Source organism: Rhinolophus sinicus, chromosome 2 (genome assembly GCF_057876585.1).
Source record: "Rhinolophus sinicus isolate RSI-liver-muscle chromosome 2, RSI-T2T, whole genome shotgun sequence".
In the NCBI taxonomy this organism is placed as follows: Eukaryota; Metazoa; Chordata; class Mammalia; order Chiroptera; family Rhinolophidae; genus Rhinolophus; species Rhinolophus sinicus.
This window is the reverse complement of record NC_142502.1, coordinates 136,252,785-136,266,866: the sequence shown is the minus strand read 5'-3', so window position 1 is coordinate 136,266,866 and position 14,082 is coordinate 136,252,785. Positions and strand designations below refer to the sequence as shown.

Genomic DNA, 14,082 nt, shown 5'->3' with positions numbered 1-14,082 from the left:
GAGTATGGTAACCTCAGTCAACAGGTGGACGAGGGAAATGCTAAGAAGCACAAGTGTGGATCAGGTTGGCAACCATTATTTCCTGAGCTGGAAGACATCATCTGTGAATGGATTGCTGACAGGAGAGCAAAGGCTTTGGTTTTGCACAGGGCTGACAGTCAAGCATTTGCCCTTGCAATGGCACCACAGTTAGAAATATCCCCAGAAGAATTCCAAGCATCACAACACTGGCTGGATGGCTTGCTTCAGCGATATGAACTGTCTCTAAGATCGACAACACTGTTCATGCTGGCAGATACTGAAGTTATTTAACATGCACTTGCATTCAAGTCCTTTGTTGATGGCATCGACTTTTCTAAATACCACCTCGCCAACATGATTGCTATGGATGGAACTGCAGTGTTTATGGGCCAAGGATCTCAAACGACAATTGATCAGACGGGTGCCTCGTCAATCTACAGTCCCTCCACTGGTTACAAAAATGCACATGTTACATGTATTTTGGCAATTCATCTGGATGGAAAGAAAGCTCCACCTCTAATCATCACTAAGGGCAAGAAAGATAAGGTTGACCGTGTTTCAGGCATTTATGTTCTTGAAACCGAAAAAGCCTGTTGCACACAAGCAGTTATAAAGAAATGGGTCGATTTAATGCTACCACTTGTTTTGCGAGGTGGCCAAAGAGGTCTGCTAGTCTGGGACTCAGCCAGCACTCACAGCGCTAAACACATGAAGAAGTTCCTTGCAGAGAGAATAGATCAAATAATGATTCCTGCAGGAATGACTGCCTATCTCCAGACTCTTAATATTGCAATAAATAAGCCATTCAAGGACGATTTGTGCATGGAAATCAATGACTATATTGAAAATAGAATGGAAAGAAATCAGCGTGGAAACATTGTGAGGCCTAGTCTGCAAGAGCTAGGTGTGACTTGGGTGAAGAATTCATGGGATAAAATCACTAATAGCTGTGTTGCCAATGCACTACGAGTAGGCTAAATGGACAAGAAGTGCTCGTTTAAGGAGAGCTCTATTGCTGGACATGAGAGATAGGGGCCAATGGTTCTACAGGAAATGGAGTCGCAAGAAATTCAAGCTGGAATTCGGGGTTTGGAGAGTTATGACAATGTTTCAGAAGATGACATGCCTGTATTTGAATAAATGTAGATTTTTATACATGAACAAATGAATAAATGTAGATTGTTGTACATGAATAAATGTAGATTGTTGTACATGAAAAAAATAAGACATCCCCTGAAAATAAGCCCTAATGCGTCTTTTGGAGAAAAAAGTAATGTAAGACCCAGTCTTATTTTCGGGGCAATACAGTAATTTCCTTTCAGTTCACTCAAAGTTTATACTGTGTCAACAGTGTGTGGAGTTAATATCTTATCTCTATATTCTCTCTCTCTTTCAGTCTAGAGAGGGGAAATAATCTTATCATTGCTCAAATTTTAATCCCCCTGATTACTAAGTGTAATACATGGGAGCTGTTTTCATATTTAATGGCCGTTCATATTATTTTCTTTTGTGAATGCCTGTAAATATGTTTTATACAGTTGAATGTTGAATTGTATGTGTTTTTCTTTTTCATATGTAAGAGTTCTTTGTATATTTCATATGTAGGAGTTCTTTAGTCCTTGGTTGTACTTCTCAGTTTTTAATTTTGTTTATGGTGTCTTATATTATTCAGAAGTTACCAATACTGATATAATCAGGTTTGTTGATCTCTTTCGTAGTTTTTCCTTTTTGTTTTGAGAGGATTTTACATACTTTTTAAAATTTATTTTACATATGGAAGTTTGTACCTTTTAAACTCAGCACCCCCATCCCCCCACCTCCTGCCCTGCTAGAGTGCAAAGATGGTACCCACCAATCTCTGACCTGCAGCTTGTTCCAGCAGGCTCTTAGATGTGTATTAAATTAGATGCCTGCCCCTCAGGCTGATACTTTAATATAAGCAAATGAGCCTCTTTCACTTAAAGCCTCTATTGGCTTCTTCTGCCCTGCGCCCTGGGGTGGGTGAGTCTGAGCACATGAGCACTTTAAGAGCCAATTCTCAGATTGCTACAGTCTTGTGGATCTGGTGGACCGGAGCCCTGTTGGTTTTCAAAACTTGATGTTTTGAAGGCTCATCTCTGGTGTAGGTCTTAAAAGTTGGGATCCTCATGTGGGGCACAAACCCTTCACTCCTCAGGAAGAAAATCTGGGTTTTGAGTTCTCTCAGGATTGTGGATCCCCACACTGGGGGGTGGGGTTTATAGCAAGGTTGTGTCCCAGCCTTTCCTACCTGTGTAAGTGTGCTCTTCTCATTTGCCAATGTGTAGTCATTGCTCAGCCAGCCTTAAGTTTTTTTTCAAAGGAAATTGTTCTAAATGTAGCTGTGGACTTTGTGTCGGTAGGAGGAGGTGAGTGAGTTCAGTTGTCATCTTGAACCAGACCCATCAAAAGGTACATACCTTTTATGTTTTTTTATGACTTTATAATTTTTTGTATTAATTTCTTTAATGATCAGAAACATACTTCTATAATTGGTTAAGGATCTAGCTCAACCTTTTTCCATATGTACGGACACAACTTGTTAAATAGTTCACCTTTCTAAACTGATTTGAATAGCCACCTTTTTCATCTAGTAAATATCAATATATACAAGGGTTTCAAGGTCAGTAGAGAGATTCTGGCTAGAGATGCAAGCTTGGGAGAAATTGGCATTTTCATGGCATTTGGAGTTTGCAAGTGAAATTGATCTCCGGAGGATAATGTGAAGAGTAAAAAGGAAAATAAAGGAGACTGAAGATAAAATTGAAGGAGAACAGAGCATGAGGCAGAGATGCAATGTCTATTGCATCTGAGCTCCTTGGAAGAGTCACATTCCTATCTCGGGAGTGTATAGGAACCCCATCAAGAGCACAGGATCCTGCTGCCAGATTAGACTCAAATCACCCCTGATGGTTCCTGAGGCTCTGCTTTGCCTCTTGAAATCCCTGGGTCTCTGATAAGCATTAAGTCCTTACTAGCACCACTTGTGGGAGGAGAGTTTGGTTCCTACAACTAGAGGGCACTACTGACACATCCCATGTGCATGTATGCTCTGGGTGCTAAAAATCCTAGGATGCTGGAACCATTTTGCACAAATACACATCTTGCTTTCCCAAAGTGCCAATAGCATCTTCTTTGAGAAACCCCATAAGAACAATGGGTAAGGAAGCTATTGCAAATCTACAGAAGAAATTACGAAGACCTGAGCCAGAGCAGCGACAAAGAATCCAGAAGAGGGGGTGGGAATAAGGAGTATTCATGAAGTAAAATCAACAGGAATGGTTGTGACTGGATGATCCTCACTAAGAGGGAGGAGTAAATGAAGATTCCCAAGATTGTAGTTTGGGCAGGTAGGTGGATGAGGATTTCATCTGTCAAGATAGAAATACAGGAGCAGATCTGGGTAGGTAGGGAATGATTAATTCAACTTGACACATGGTGAGTTTGAGGTCCCTATAGGAGATTGTGTGTGGGTGCTCTGCAAGTCAAGAGGCTCTGGATATGTAAGAAACCGGTATAGAGAAAAATCCCATACAAGAGACTGAGGGGAACAGCCAGGTTTGGGAACCACTCATCGCCTACATGTCCACATGGATAACTAGCATCTGTGGGAAACATCCCAGCAACACACACAGACCACCGGTCATCGTCCTAGGCCAGCCATGCGTCCACAGTGAAGCCTGCCTATGGTTTTGAGGATCCATGACACAGCTAGTCTGGGGCTGACCCTGACTCTCAGTGTGAGTGCTCCCAGGCTCCTGGCTGCACCAGACACAGCAGGCCTTCCTGCTGTGACATGAACCAAAGCTTGGCTAGTGTAAATTCAACAACACTGGAACTTTCATAGCTTCTGTCTCTTCTGGAAGAAAAAGCAAGGGGAGGGAAGATAGTAAAATGAAATAACAATTACGTTCTATCCCATGTGCATGGGTGCCTGGGGGAGGCATTTAAGCCACAAACCCCTCTCACTTATCTTCAACTCGAAGATAAATTTGATGTAGATTATAAGTCTTGTCAATGTCATATAAAGTCCTTAACAAACACACAGCTTCAAGCTCCCATTACAGATTACTACATCTAACTCCTCCTGAAACAAAAACCTGGAGCTTCCACTAATCCCATCATTGTTACTTTGTGGACCTCACATTCTTGTCCTTCATCCTTTCAGGGAAGTGTCAGCAATGCTGAGTCCAAGGAGGAAGGATTCTCAGAACATCCTCTCAGCTGAAAGGGACTGGCCAGAAGCCAGCTGTCAGGCTATGATTTGCAGATTAGAAATGTGCCTATCTCTGAGTTCCTAGGAAATACTACTCAATATTATTCAAGAGGATAATCTCTTTGTTCATTTCTTTCATTGCTGCTCATTTGTTCTTCTAATTGAGGGTTTCCTTTCTGCTGGCTTTGGAACACTCTAGCTTTCCCCTCTATATGTCCCTCGTTCAAACATTAGCCTCCCACCTTAAGTAAAGGAGCTTATATTGAGTCCTTCGACTCATCTTCTCTTTCCCACTGCAGTAACTATTCTGTCCTCAACTTCAAGTCACGGTGGAGATTCTGGATTTAAGACATATCTTTGCTGAACCGTTCAAAGAGGGCTTTTCAAAGGGATGGCACTTATGCCGAAGGGGTAAGATTAGACCACTTCTGGCACTCAAAGGCTACATTTATTTCAAAATATCTTTGCTCAGTTTTTCAAAAATGCAGCTCTCACCCCACCTGCATCAAATTCTCCTGGGGAACCTGTTAAAACTGCAAATTCTTGTGCTTCACCCCAGACCATTCAGCCTCAGACCTCTGAGGGTGAGGCTTAGAAATCTCCAGGTTAAACAAACATCCAAGTTGATTCTTAAATACACAAGATTTGAGAACCACTGAGAATTTTGATAATAAATAAACATCAGGTCTTATTTAACTTAGCCTCAAAATATCTGAATAGCGCACTGCAAGGGGTTGTTTTTTCTTTCTAAATAGCAAATGCATTTCTTTGAATATAATCTAGCCAGATGCTCAAGACGTGCAATAGAGCAGAACAGAGCTACTCTGGGGGAGGTGGGAAGGGGGAAGGATTGGTGTTTCACCACTGACTCCGCCTTTAGCAAACTTTCTCTTCCCTACCCTGAAAAGCACAGATTTGGGGATTTGTTATACCTGGTTTGAATCAGACACTCATTTAGCTAAGTGAAATTGACTTTGAAGGTTATTAAACTCAGTGTTCTTTCCACCAACCGGGAGCAATAACACCTAACACACAGCGTTTTTGTGAGCGTGGTCTTGACCTGAAGGCACTCCCTTGGTGGCTGGTGCTGAGGCCCATAGGAGGAATGGGCAGGGAATGGGTTTAATTAATTACTGTTGAGTTAGATTTCTGTCACTTTAAAGACTTATTCACTACAGAATTCTGTCCCTACAATCACCAGCCCTTCACATCTCTTTTGATAAACTGGTCTAAGGAATATTAGGGCTATAGGTTGAAACCTGGCTTGTAGTTGGCTAGTAAGAGGTGTGTCATATGGAGTCTCTGGTCCCACTCCACGCATCAGAATGCAGGACATGGTGAGGCCAAAAAAGAACACCCACAGAGCCATAGATAGGGGAATCATACCACTATATTCTCACTGGCGGCTGGGTTGGAGATACAGGAAGCAGGAGCCAGACAATCCGCAATCCGCCGTCCGCTTCTCTGCCAACCAACCAACGCAACCCCACTTGCTAGCCACAATTCACGCTTGCTAGCTTAGCCATGCCAGTTACATTAGTGGCTAATGGCTAACCGGTAACAGCTGATGGCCACCCAGATACAGCGGATGGCCATCTAATAACCGAGCCAGCACCTTTCCATGTGAGGCCGAGAGCCTGGAAAATGCACCTGTCCCCACAAAGTGTCTTGTTAATTTGGAACTAGCAGACTAAAATCCTTTTAAAAATCCTGATCAACAGAGTCCAGAAAGCTTTTTCTTGAAATAAAAAATTAAAAGGACAAAAACCAAAACACAACTTGTTTTAAAGTGTTTGCCGGGAGAGTGTATTGCACAGGTGGGGAAAAGAGCTATGAGTACCATATGAGGGGGGATTTCTAGTGTGTGTTAGTGGAGAGATATTTCTGGACCCGCAGCTCACCAGGTACCAAGATAGTGAGTTGTAATGCTGAGAGCACAAGGCTGGCCTGGCCTGTGTCATCACCTGAGTGGTGGCTCTCTTTTTCCTTAGCAAAGTGAGAGGGAGAGAACACAGCCTAAGTCATGGTCTTCTCAAATCCCGTCTTAGTTTATTTATTTAATTATTCAAGCTGGACTTTTTCTTCCTTTTTAGAAGATCCTCAAGAGATTTGTTGCTGTTTTCTTGTATAGTTTCTATTTAATTCATTTTCTGTTACATTCTTAAAGTCACAAGTGCATCTTTGCTAATAATATCAAGGCATATAAATATAGTAGTTCCCTCCCAAGAATTCAAAGATCAAACAATTATTTTTCTTGCAGGTTAATTTTGTCTGGTAATAAGGCATCTGATCATTGCACGTGGTATCAGGGCTGCCAACAGAAGGTACCTAGTAAGGATGAGAGCCCATATAGGGTTTTGACATAGTGAAGGATTGCCTGAGAAAGTGAAGATCAAATTGATTCAAAGAGAGTAAAGCTTTCTAGGCTGTGACAGCATCCGTATGTAGGGGTATAACTTGGCACATTATGGGGAATTCGAAACTAGAGAAATATGCACGTTCCCTATGATATCAAAGCCAGATGAGGGGATAGAAAGGAAGGAGAGGGAGAAAGGGAGAGAGGAAAAGAGAGAGAGAGCGAGAGAGAGAGAGAGAGAGAGAGAGAGAGAGAGAGAACACATGATGAATATGCGATAAGGAAACACTGATAACAAAAGCTTTCAATCACACAGGTTTGAATCCTGAATAAGCTGATACCAACTAACCGCACGACTTGAAGAATGCTCTGTTCAAATGTTGTTTTATCAAGTTTCTAAAAAGAAGTGAAGAAAGAACCTGCCTGCCATGCAGGGATGTTGTGAGGTGCAGCACCCAGTCAGGTCAGGGCTTCCTGTCCACGCTTCAGAAACCTTGGCACCTGGCTGGTGACGCTGGCAGACAGGGCGGCCATGGAGAAAGTGCACTTGGCTCCAGGTCTCACGTAGAAACTGGGGAGGTCCCTGGAGAAGGTGGGCCACATTCGGGCTGGATCTGGGTCGCTCTAGCCCTTGGCTTTGATGAGGCTGCAGCCTCCCGGACCTGGGGAAGGCCTGCTGAGACATTGCCCAGGCGGGGTGAGCTCTGGAAGATGGAGCCTCCGTGGTGGATGGGACCTCTGAATGGTCCCCAAATGGTGACCATCTCGTGCCAAACACCTATAACCCTCTGCAGGAAGTCCCAGGCTCTGGGAGGTCCAGAAGGGGTTAGCTGTCCATTGAGGCCTTGCCCTTTGACCTTTTACGTCATCTCTTCACGTGCTGGACTTCTGAGTGCAGCTTTCTCTGCGACGTGTTCCAGGGAGACGTCACAAGCGCCTGGCTGGACAGTTAGTTCAGTGCGCGCTGTAACTAGAGAACAGATAGAAGCTGAGGAGAAGCTCTCCGAGTTTCGTCCTCTATTCTCGGGTTTGTTGGGCGCACAACTGCCTCTATATGGGCAATTTGTTTTGTAAGTTTCTACTTCGATTCCGCCACCGTACCTTTCCTGGTGGCCGTCGCACCTTGCCCGGTGGCCGTCGTCCGGTGGTTTTCCCGGTCGGCCGTGATGGTGGCCCACCCGGCCGGAACCACCCTGCCGCTCCAGCGCAAGCCCTGCGCCCTGGTCCCCGCCGCCCGGAGCGTGTGAGGATACCAGCCGCCTTTCACACCCAGTGGACGAGGAGGGCATGTATACCGCAGGCCTTCTATTCCTTTCTGGGGAGCCTCCCCTTGGTAACCTGGAAGGACCCTCCAAAGAAGCCTCGACTGTGTACCTCTGATTCCAGGATGTTTGGTCCCTCGAGAACCATATTTATCCCTCCTCCAATGCGAAAATTTACTCTCCCGCGTTCACCACCTAGAGCAGATAGTCAAGTCTACGATGCCAGTACCATCCAGTGCCGTCCCATCCCACTTCCTTGCTCAAAGGAGATGGAGGTGAAGATCCAAGAAGAGCCCCAAAAAGCGAGAGCAGAAAACGAAGAGGATCACGTGGGTTCCAACGGACAGAACCATGAGAACAGCCACCAGAGCAGTGGGGATCTGCCTTTAACAACGAGGCCCCCGAAGACCCACGGAGCCGTCATTTCCGCGGAGCGCGGTCCTGGGCCTCTGGGCGGCGGTCCCCAGCACCCACAATCCAGCTGGAGTGAGAACGCCCAGGAGCCGCCTCCAAAGCCTGATCCCGAAGCAGCAGCGCTGTCGGCCCCAACCGCAAGCTGCTCCCCGCTGCCAGAGAGACCCACAAAAGAAGCGCTGGGTGAAGACCATCTGCGCAGCAGTCCGGACTCACTCACGACGGGTAAGGAGACGCAAAGCCCCAAACCATCAGACATGCCATCCAGGAGCTCCTCTTCACTGGTATCTGCCAGCAGTAGGCTCCACAAACGCAAAAAGCCCATGCCACTGTCGCTACCCCTGCCACCCCTGCTGTGGGATCGAGGGGAGCTGCCCGTCCCATGCAAGCTTCCTTGCTTAACTTTTGACACAAACCCGGACACCTTGAAGATCCCTAGCTGCCAATGCAGTAAGATCGTGGAAGATAAAACGAAGGTCATGGCGGACTTCAGTGCCACTCAGTCTGGCCCTTTTACCCCACCGGGGGTGGTTGCAGACACCCTGCCTGTGGCTACTCACAATGGGCAGGTCCCCGCCACTAGTGCCAACGCGGCTGACCTATCTGCCAGGCTCCCGACCTTGTGTGTTCCTACACCCCTGACACAAAATACTGATCACTTTCCTCTTCCTGTTCATTCCCAATCTCTTCCACCTCTTAGTTCTAATCACATTTTGGGAATTCCACCTAATAAGAATGGAGGCCGTTTACATTCAGTCAGAACTACAACATCTCCTATTTCTGACCTCTCCACACCTGCTATGACCTCCTTCCAGCTGCCCTTCTGCAACAATGACTCCCTGACCCCTATGTGTGTAGATTCTCCTCCCCCTGCTTTATCCTTACCCACCCCTCTTCCAGTCCCTTCTGCCAATCTCCCTCATTTCATTGCCCTGCCCACCAACTCTGTGGCCGTCCCTTCCACCGCAGCCAATGCATCTCCAACTCTCACCGGCCAGTCTCCTTCAGATTCTGATGTCACTGACATGGACACGACTCCTCCTCCCCCTTTTGAGGTGTTCGTATTCACAGCTGCCCCATGCCCCAGAAGGAGATCTCGCAAACCCCAAGTCTATTGCCGTGTGGAAAACCCTCCAAAGTTAGTAGTCTCCTCCACCGGCCCATCTGCATCAAAGTACCTCAGGCTTGTTCCCAATTATGCAGGTGGCCCCCAAACCACCCCTCAGCCCACATGAGGGCGCTGTGGTGCGCAGAAAACAAAAACCTCTCTCACCTGTGCTGCTGTGAGCAACAACCCCTGGTGAATTCTGCAGTCACCCATGCTCCAGTAAACAGCAACTTTGCAAACCCTGTCGACGATCCGAACCTATAGACATCACGCCTCCTCTCTGGGCTGTCACTTTCGCGTCTCCACCGGTCTCCTGGAAGAACCACTTCTTATTTTACATACCACTCCCTGGTTTTGAAAACACACCACCTACTATCAATCTTCCATCTCCTGATGTCTCCACCCACAAATGAGTCAGCAAAGAGACCCAAGTTTCCAACCATGAATGGCCTTTGTCCACTGGAAAGGGGCTTAGCCCCATAAGTGACATTTTACCTGTTCTCTGCCTACAGCAAACGAGAGGACCACGCCTCCTTGGGAGTGTGTGTGTGGTGTTGTATGTGTATTGCGTGTATGCGTTTGTGTGTGTGTGTTTAAGAGGCATCTGAACCAAGTTCAGAACTACACTGGACTTGAATCATTCTACTGCAGAGAGCAGAGAGAGCTGCATATCAACTGCTATCCTTGGTCTCATCCCCTGACCAAGCTCTGGACAAGTTTTCTCTAGTCGCTAAACTGTCAGGAGGCCACTGCTGTTTCTAGGTGCTTCCTTTTTTTCCTACCCGTTTGCCTCCATAGACCCTTATCTTTTCCACTTTCTGTTTGTATGCTAATACATGTATATATTAAAAATCTTGTTCTTGTTAAAAAATGCAATGGTAAACAAGGTAATATGATTCAAACCTCTAAAATCAGAAACCCAATGAATAAGATGGCCCAGGAGTTGTTGGAGAAATTCCAGAATTCAGTAACATTTGTATCCAATGGAGGTGAATGAAGGGAAATAATCTCAGGTTAAAACTTGGCAAAGCACAGTAGAAAACAGATTTAACATATACTGACCATTCTATGGGTAATATGCAAATGTGCTCTTTAAGACACAAAAGTTTACAATAGTCTGTTGTTATGGTTTCTTATGAGAAATACAGAAATGAGTTACAGTAGTTTGCAGTATTTCCAGCTGACTCTGCCCCCCTGCATTTCTAAAAACAAAATAAAAAATGAGAACTGAATTTAAAAAACTAAAACTGTAAATTTACCCTTGTTGCCTCAAACTGCTCTGGGAGGAAAAAGCTAAATCCCTAAAAGTTTTCATAAACAAATTACTTGAAAACCATTCTGTGACCCTGTAACAATTAAGCCACTGCAACCTGCCTGCTTCACTTAATCCAGAATCATCAAAGTCTGTTCCTAAATCACTCAAGCTCTAAACCTAATTCCAATCCTAGACTGATAAAAACCCTTCTGCAAATGTTTTGGGGTTTTTTGTTTTTTTATATGCAAGCAAGGTTTATTTAGTGATACATTCTCTGGGAAGAGAATGGGCGTAGCCAAGTTGGGTAGAGGGGGAGAGAGAGAGAAGCCTAGGCCTCTGGTATTACAATACATTCACAGGGATAAGATTGGGCCTAGCCAAGGTTGGAGAAGTGGAAGAAGGAGAGCGAGATAGAGAGGGAGAGAGGGAGATAGAGGGAGAGAGAGAGGGAGGGAGGGGGAGAGAGAGAGAGAGGGAGGGGGAGAGAGAGAGGGAGGGAGGGAGAGAGAGAGGGGGGAGGGGGAGAGAGAGAGAGGCGGACAGAAAGGGGGAGAGAGAGCGAGGGTGAGGGGGGAAAGAGAGAGAGAGAGAGAGAGAGAGAGAGAGAGAGCCCTTGTCCCTCTGACTTGAAGTTTGCTGGGTGGGAGGAGGGAGGGAGTTACATATTGATTTGGCAGGGAAAGTGGTGCATGCACAGGAGGGCTTGATATCCTGAGACGGGTGGAGGTCTGTTAACTCAGATCCTTATCTTGCTCCAGACCACCTCTTGTCATCTGTTGTTGTAAAAACAGATGCATGGCTGGAGGTAGTTAATCAAAACTAGTTATGAGCTTTTTCCGTAAGCACTATGGACTCCCTCCCACCGCTCCTCCTCCTACATTTTCTAACTTCTACCTAACATTTCCCCCCCTCAACCATTAGGAACCCAAATCTTTGGGGACTTTGGGGCGACGATCAGTCTGGCTGCTTCCTGCTGTAACTGTTTTGGGTTCCCCCTGCTCGCTAACTATTGATCGCAGGAGGCAGAGGAAGTGTCCATCCATCACCCCATAGGTGTCTGGAGCTTGGGGTCCCAGGGATCAATAGTTGTTCATGATGACCATTTGTAGCTTTATAACCTCTGTTTTGCCACATTCATGCATACCCAAGGCTCCCGTCCAGTAATGTGACTTCTTGAGATGGGACTGATTGGAGGAGGCAGCTTCAGTCCTGAGTTACCATTGAGTTCCAAATGGCTGGAGACAAAGGGTGCAATCCGAGTCACATCACCAAAATATTACAGAGTCTTGGTTCTTCTTGCCGACACAGTGAAGAATCAAAGGTCAACAAGCTGATTAATATGCAAGCAGGGTTTATTAGTGATACGTTCTCAGGGAAGAGAACAGGCCTAGCCAAGGGGGGCGGGAGGGTGGGGAGAGAGAGAGAGAGAGAGAGAGAGAGAGAGAGAGAGAGAGAGAGAGAGAGAGAGAGAGAGAGAGAAGCCTAGGTCCTTGGTATTAGTGATATGTTCTCAGGGAAGAGAAAGAGCCTAGCTGAGGTGCGGGGGGGGGGAGGGGGCATCTTGCAAAACTGAAACTATGTCTGATGATCAACAACTTCCCATTTCCCCTGTCCTTAGCCCCTGGCAATCACTACTCTACTCTCTGTTTCTTTAAGTTTGACAGTTTTAGGTATCTCATGTAAGTGCCATCATACAGTATTCGTCCTTCTGTGACTGGCCTACTCCACTCAGCATAATGTCCTCAAGGTTCATCCATGTTGTCACATACAGTGGCAGGATTTCCTCTTTTCTTTCAGTCTGAATCACATTCACTGTGTGTATCTACCACATTGTCTTTATCCATTCATTGGCTGGTGGGCATTTAGGTCGTTTCCACATCTTGGCTATTGGGATAGTGCTGCAGTGAACAGAGGCGTGCATTTATCTCTGCGAGACCCTTGTTTTCATTCTTTTGGATAAATATCCAGAAGTGGAATCACCGGATCATATGATAGTTCTATTTTCAATTTTTTGAGAAACCTACATACTGGTTTCCATAAGGGCTGCACCATTATACATTGCCATCAATAGTGTGCAGGGGTTCCAGTTTCTCCACATCCTGGCCAACACTTGTTGCCTTTTGTCTTCTTTTCTTTTTTGATAATAGCCACTCTGACAGGTGTGAGATGATAGCTCATTGTGGTTTTGATTTGCATTCCCCTGATGATTAATGATGTTGAGCTTCTTTTCATGTACAGGTGACCATTTATTTATGTGTTCTTCAGAGAAATTTCTATTTAAACCCTTTGCCCACTTATTAATTAGGTTATTAGGGGGGTATTGCTTGTTGGGGTTTCTTTGTTTGCTTTTATTTTGGTTTCTTTTTTTTTTTCTTTTTGCTATTGAGTTGCATAAGTTCCTTAATATTTTGGATATTAACTCCTTATCAGACGTATAGCTTACAAATATATTCTTCCATTCCATATGTTGCCTTTTCACTCTTGTTTCCATTGCTGTGCAGAAGGTTTTTAGTTTGATGCAGTTCCACTTGTCTATTTTTGCTTTTGTTGCTTGTGCCTTTGGTATCATATCTATGAAACCATTGCTAAAACCAATATCATGAATTTAGCCTTTGTTTTCTTCCAGGAAATTTACAGATTGGGGTCTTATGTTTAAGTGTTTAATATATTTTCAGTTGATTTTGGTGTATGGGGAAAGATTCAATTTTATTCTTTTCCATGTAAATACTCAGTTTTCCCAGCATTGTTTGTTGAAGATTCTATCCTTTCTCCCATTACCATTCCAGGCAATCTTGAAATAAATTTTCACATATACACTCAACTGATCTTTGACAAGGGTGCCAAGATCATACTCATACAATGTTGCTTTTTTTCAATAGGAGATTAAACTAAAAGCAATACAACATCCTCTTGCCAGTGTGCAAACTGTCCTCCCACCTACTAAACATGCCTGCTACTGTCTTAGTAAACAACTGAATGTTCACACAATGTCTCTTGCTTGCCCTTTATTCTATGTCTCTCCACAGAGCATCTCTACCCAATGTCACAAAACCATAGATGAATCTCAAAACTTTATGCTAAGAAAAAAAGTCAAACACAAACATGCAACATGCTCAAGACACTCCTTTAAAAATGTCATTGTCCTTATCATTAAAGTCAGAGCCTTGCAAAGTTTTTCCTCTCTTCCTCACAATGTATCCTGAGACTAGAAAAGTTGCATAAATATGGTGAAAAACTGCTGGATCAAAGTTTAAACCACAAGTCCCAGCCTAAATTCTAATTGCTACATACATACTTTAGTGAATGCCACCATTTCCCTGTTGTTGTGGAGTGGAGAGTGAAAAGGTATACATGAATAGACCTCATAAGTTCAGTCACATGTACTCAAGCTCAGAAAAGTGCTCTTATCTTACACACACACACACACACACC

General features: G+C 44.8%; 1 protein-coding gene across 1 annotated transcript; it reads left to right on the top strand.

Annotated features, from left to right (window-relative positions):
• Positions 1-8,037: 8,037 nt before the first annotated feature.
• LOC148758921 (nuclear pore-associated protein 1-like) lies at positions 8,038-9,522 on the top strand. The gene has a single exon (XM_088796354.1). It carries the CDS (start codon positions 8,038-8,040, stop codon positions 9,520-9,522), a length of 1,485 nt encoding a protein of 494 aa, XP_088652480.1.
• The last annotated feature ends 4,560 nt before the right edge of the window (positions 9,523-14,082 follow it).

Bases quoted from the DNA above. Each gene is read 5' to 3' on its own strand.
- LOC148758921 (XM_088796354.1), top strand. From the start codon at position 8,038: ATGCGAAAATTTACTCTCCCGCGTTCACCACCTAGAGCAGATAGTCAA.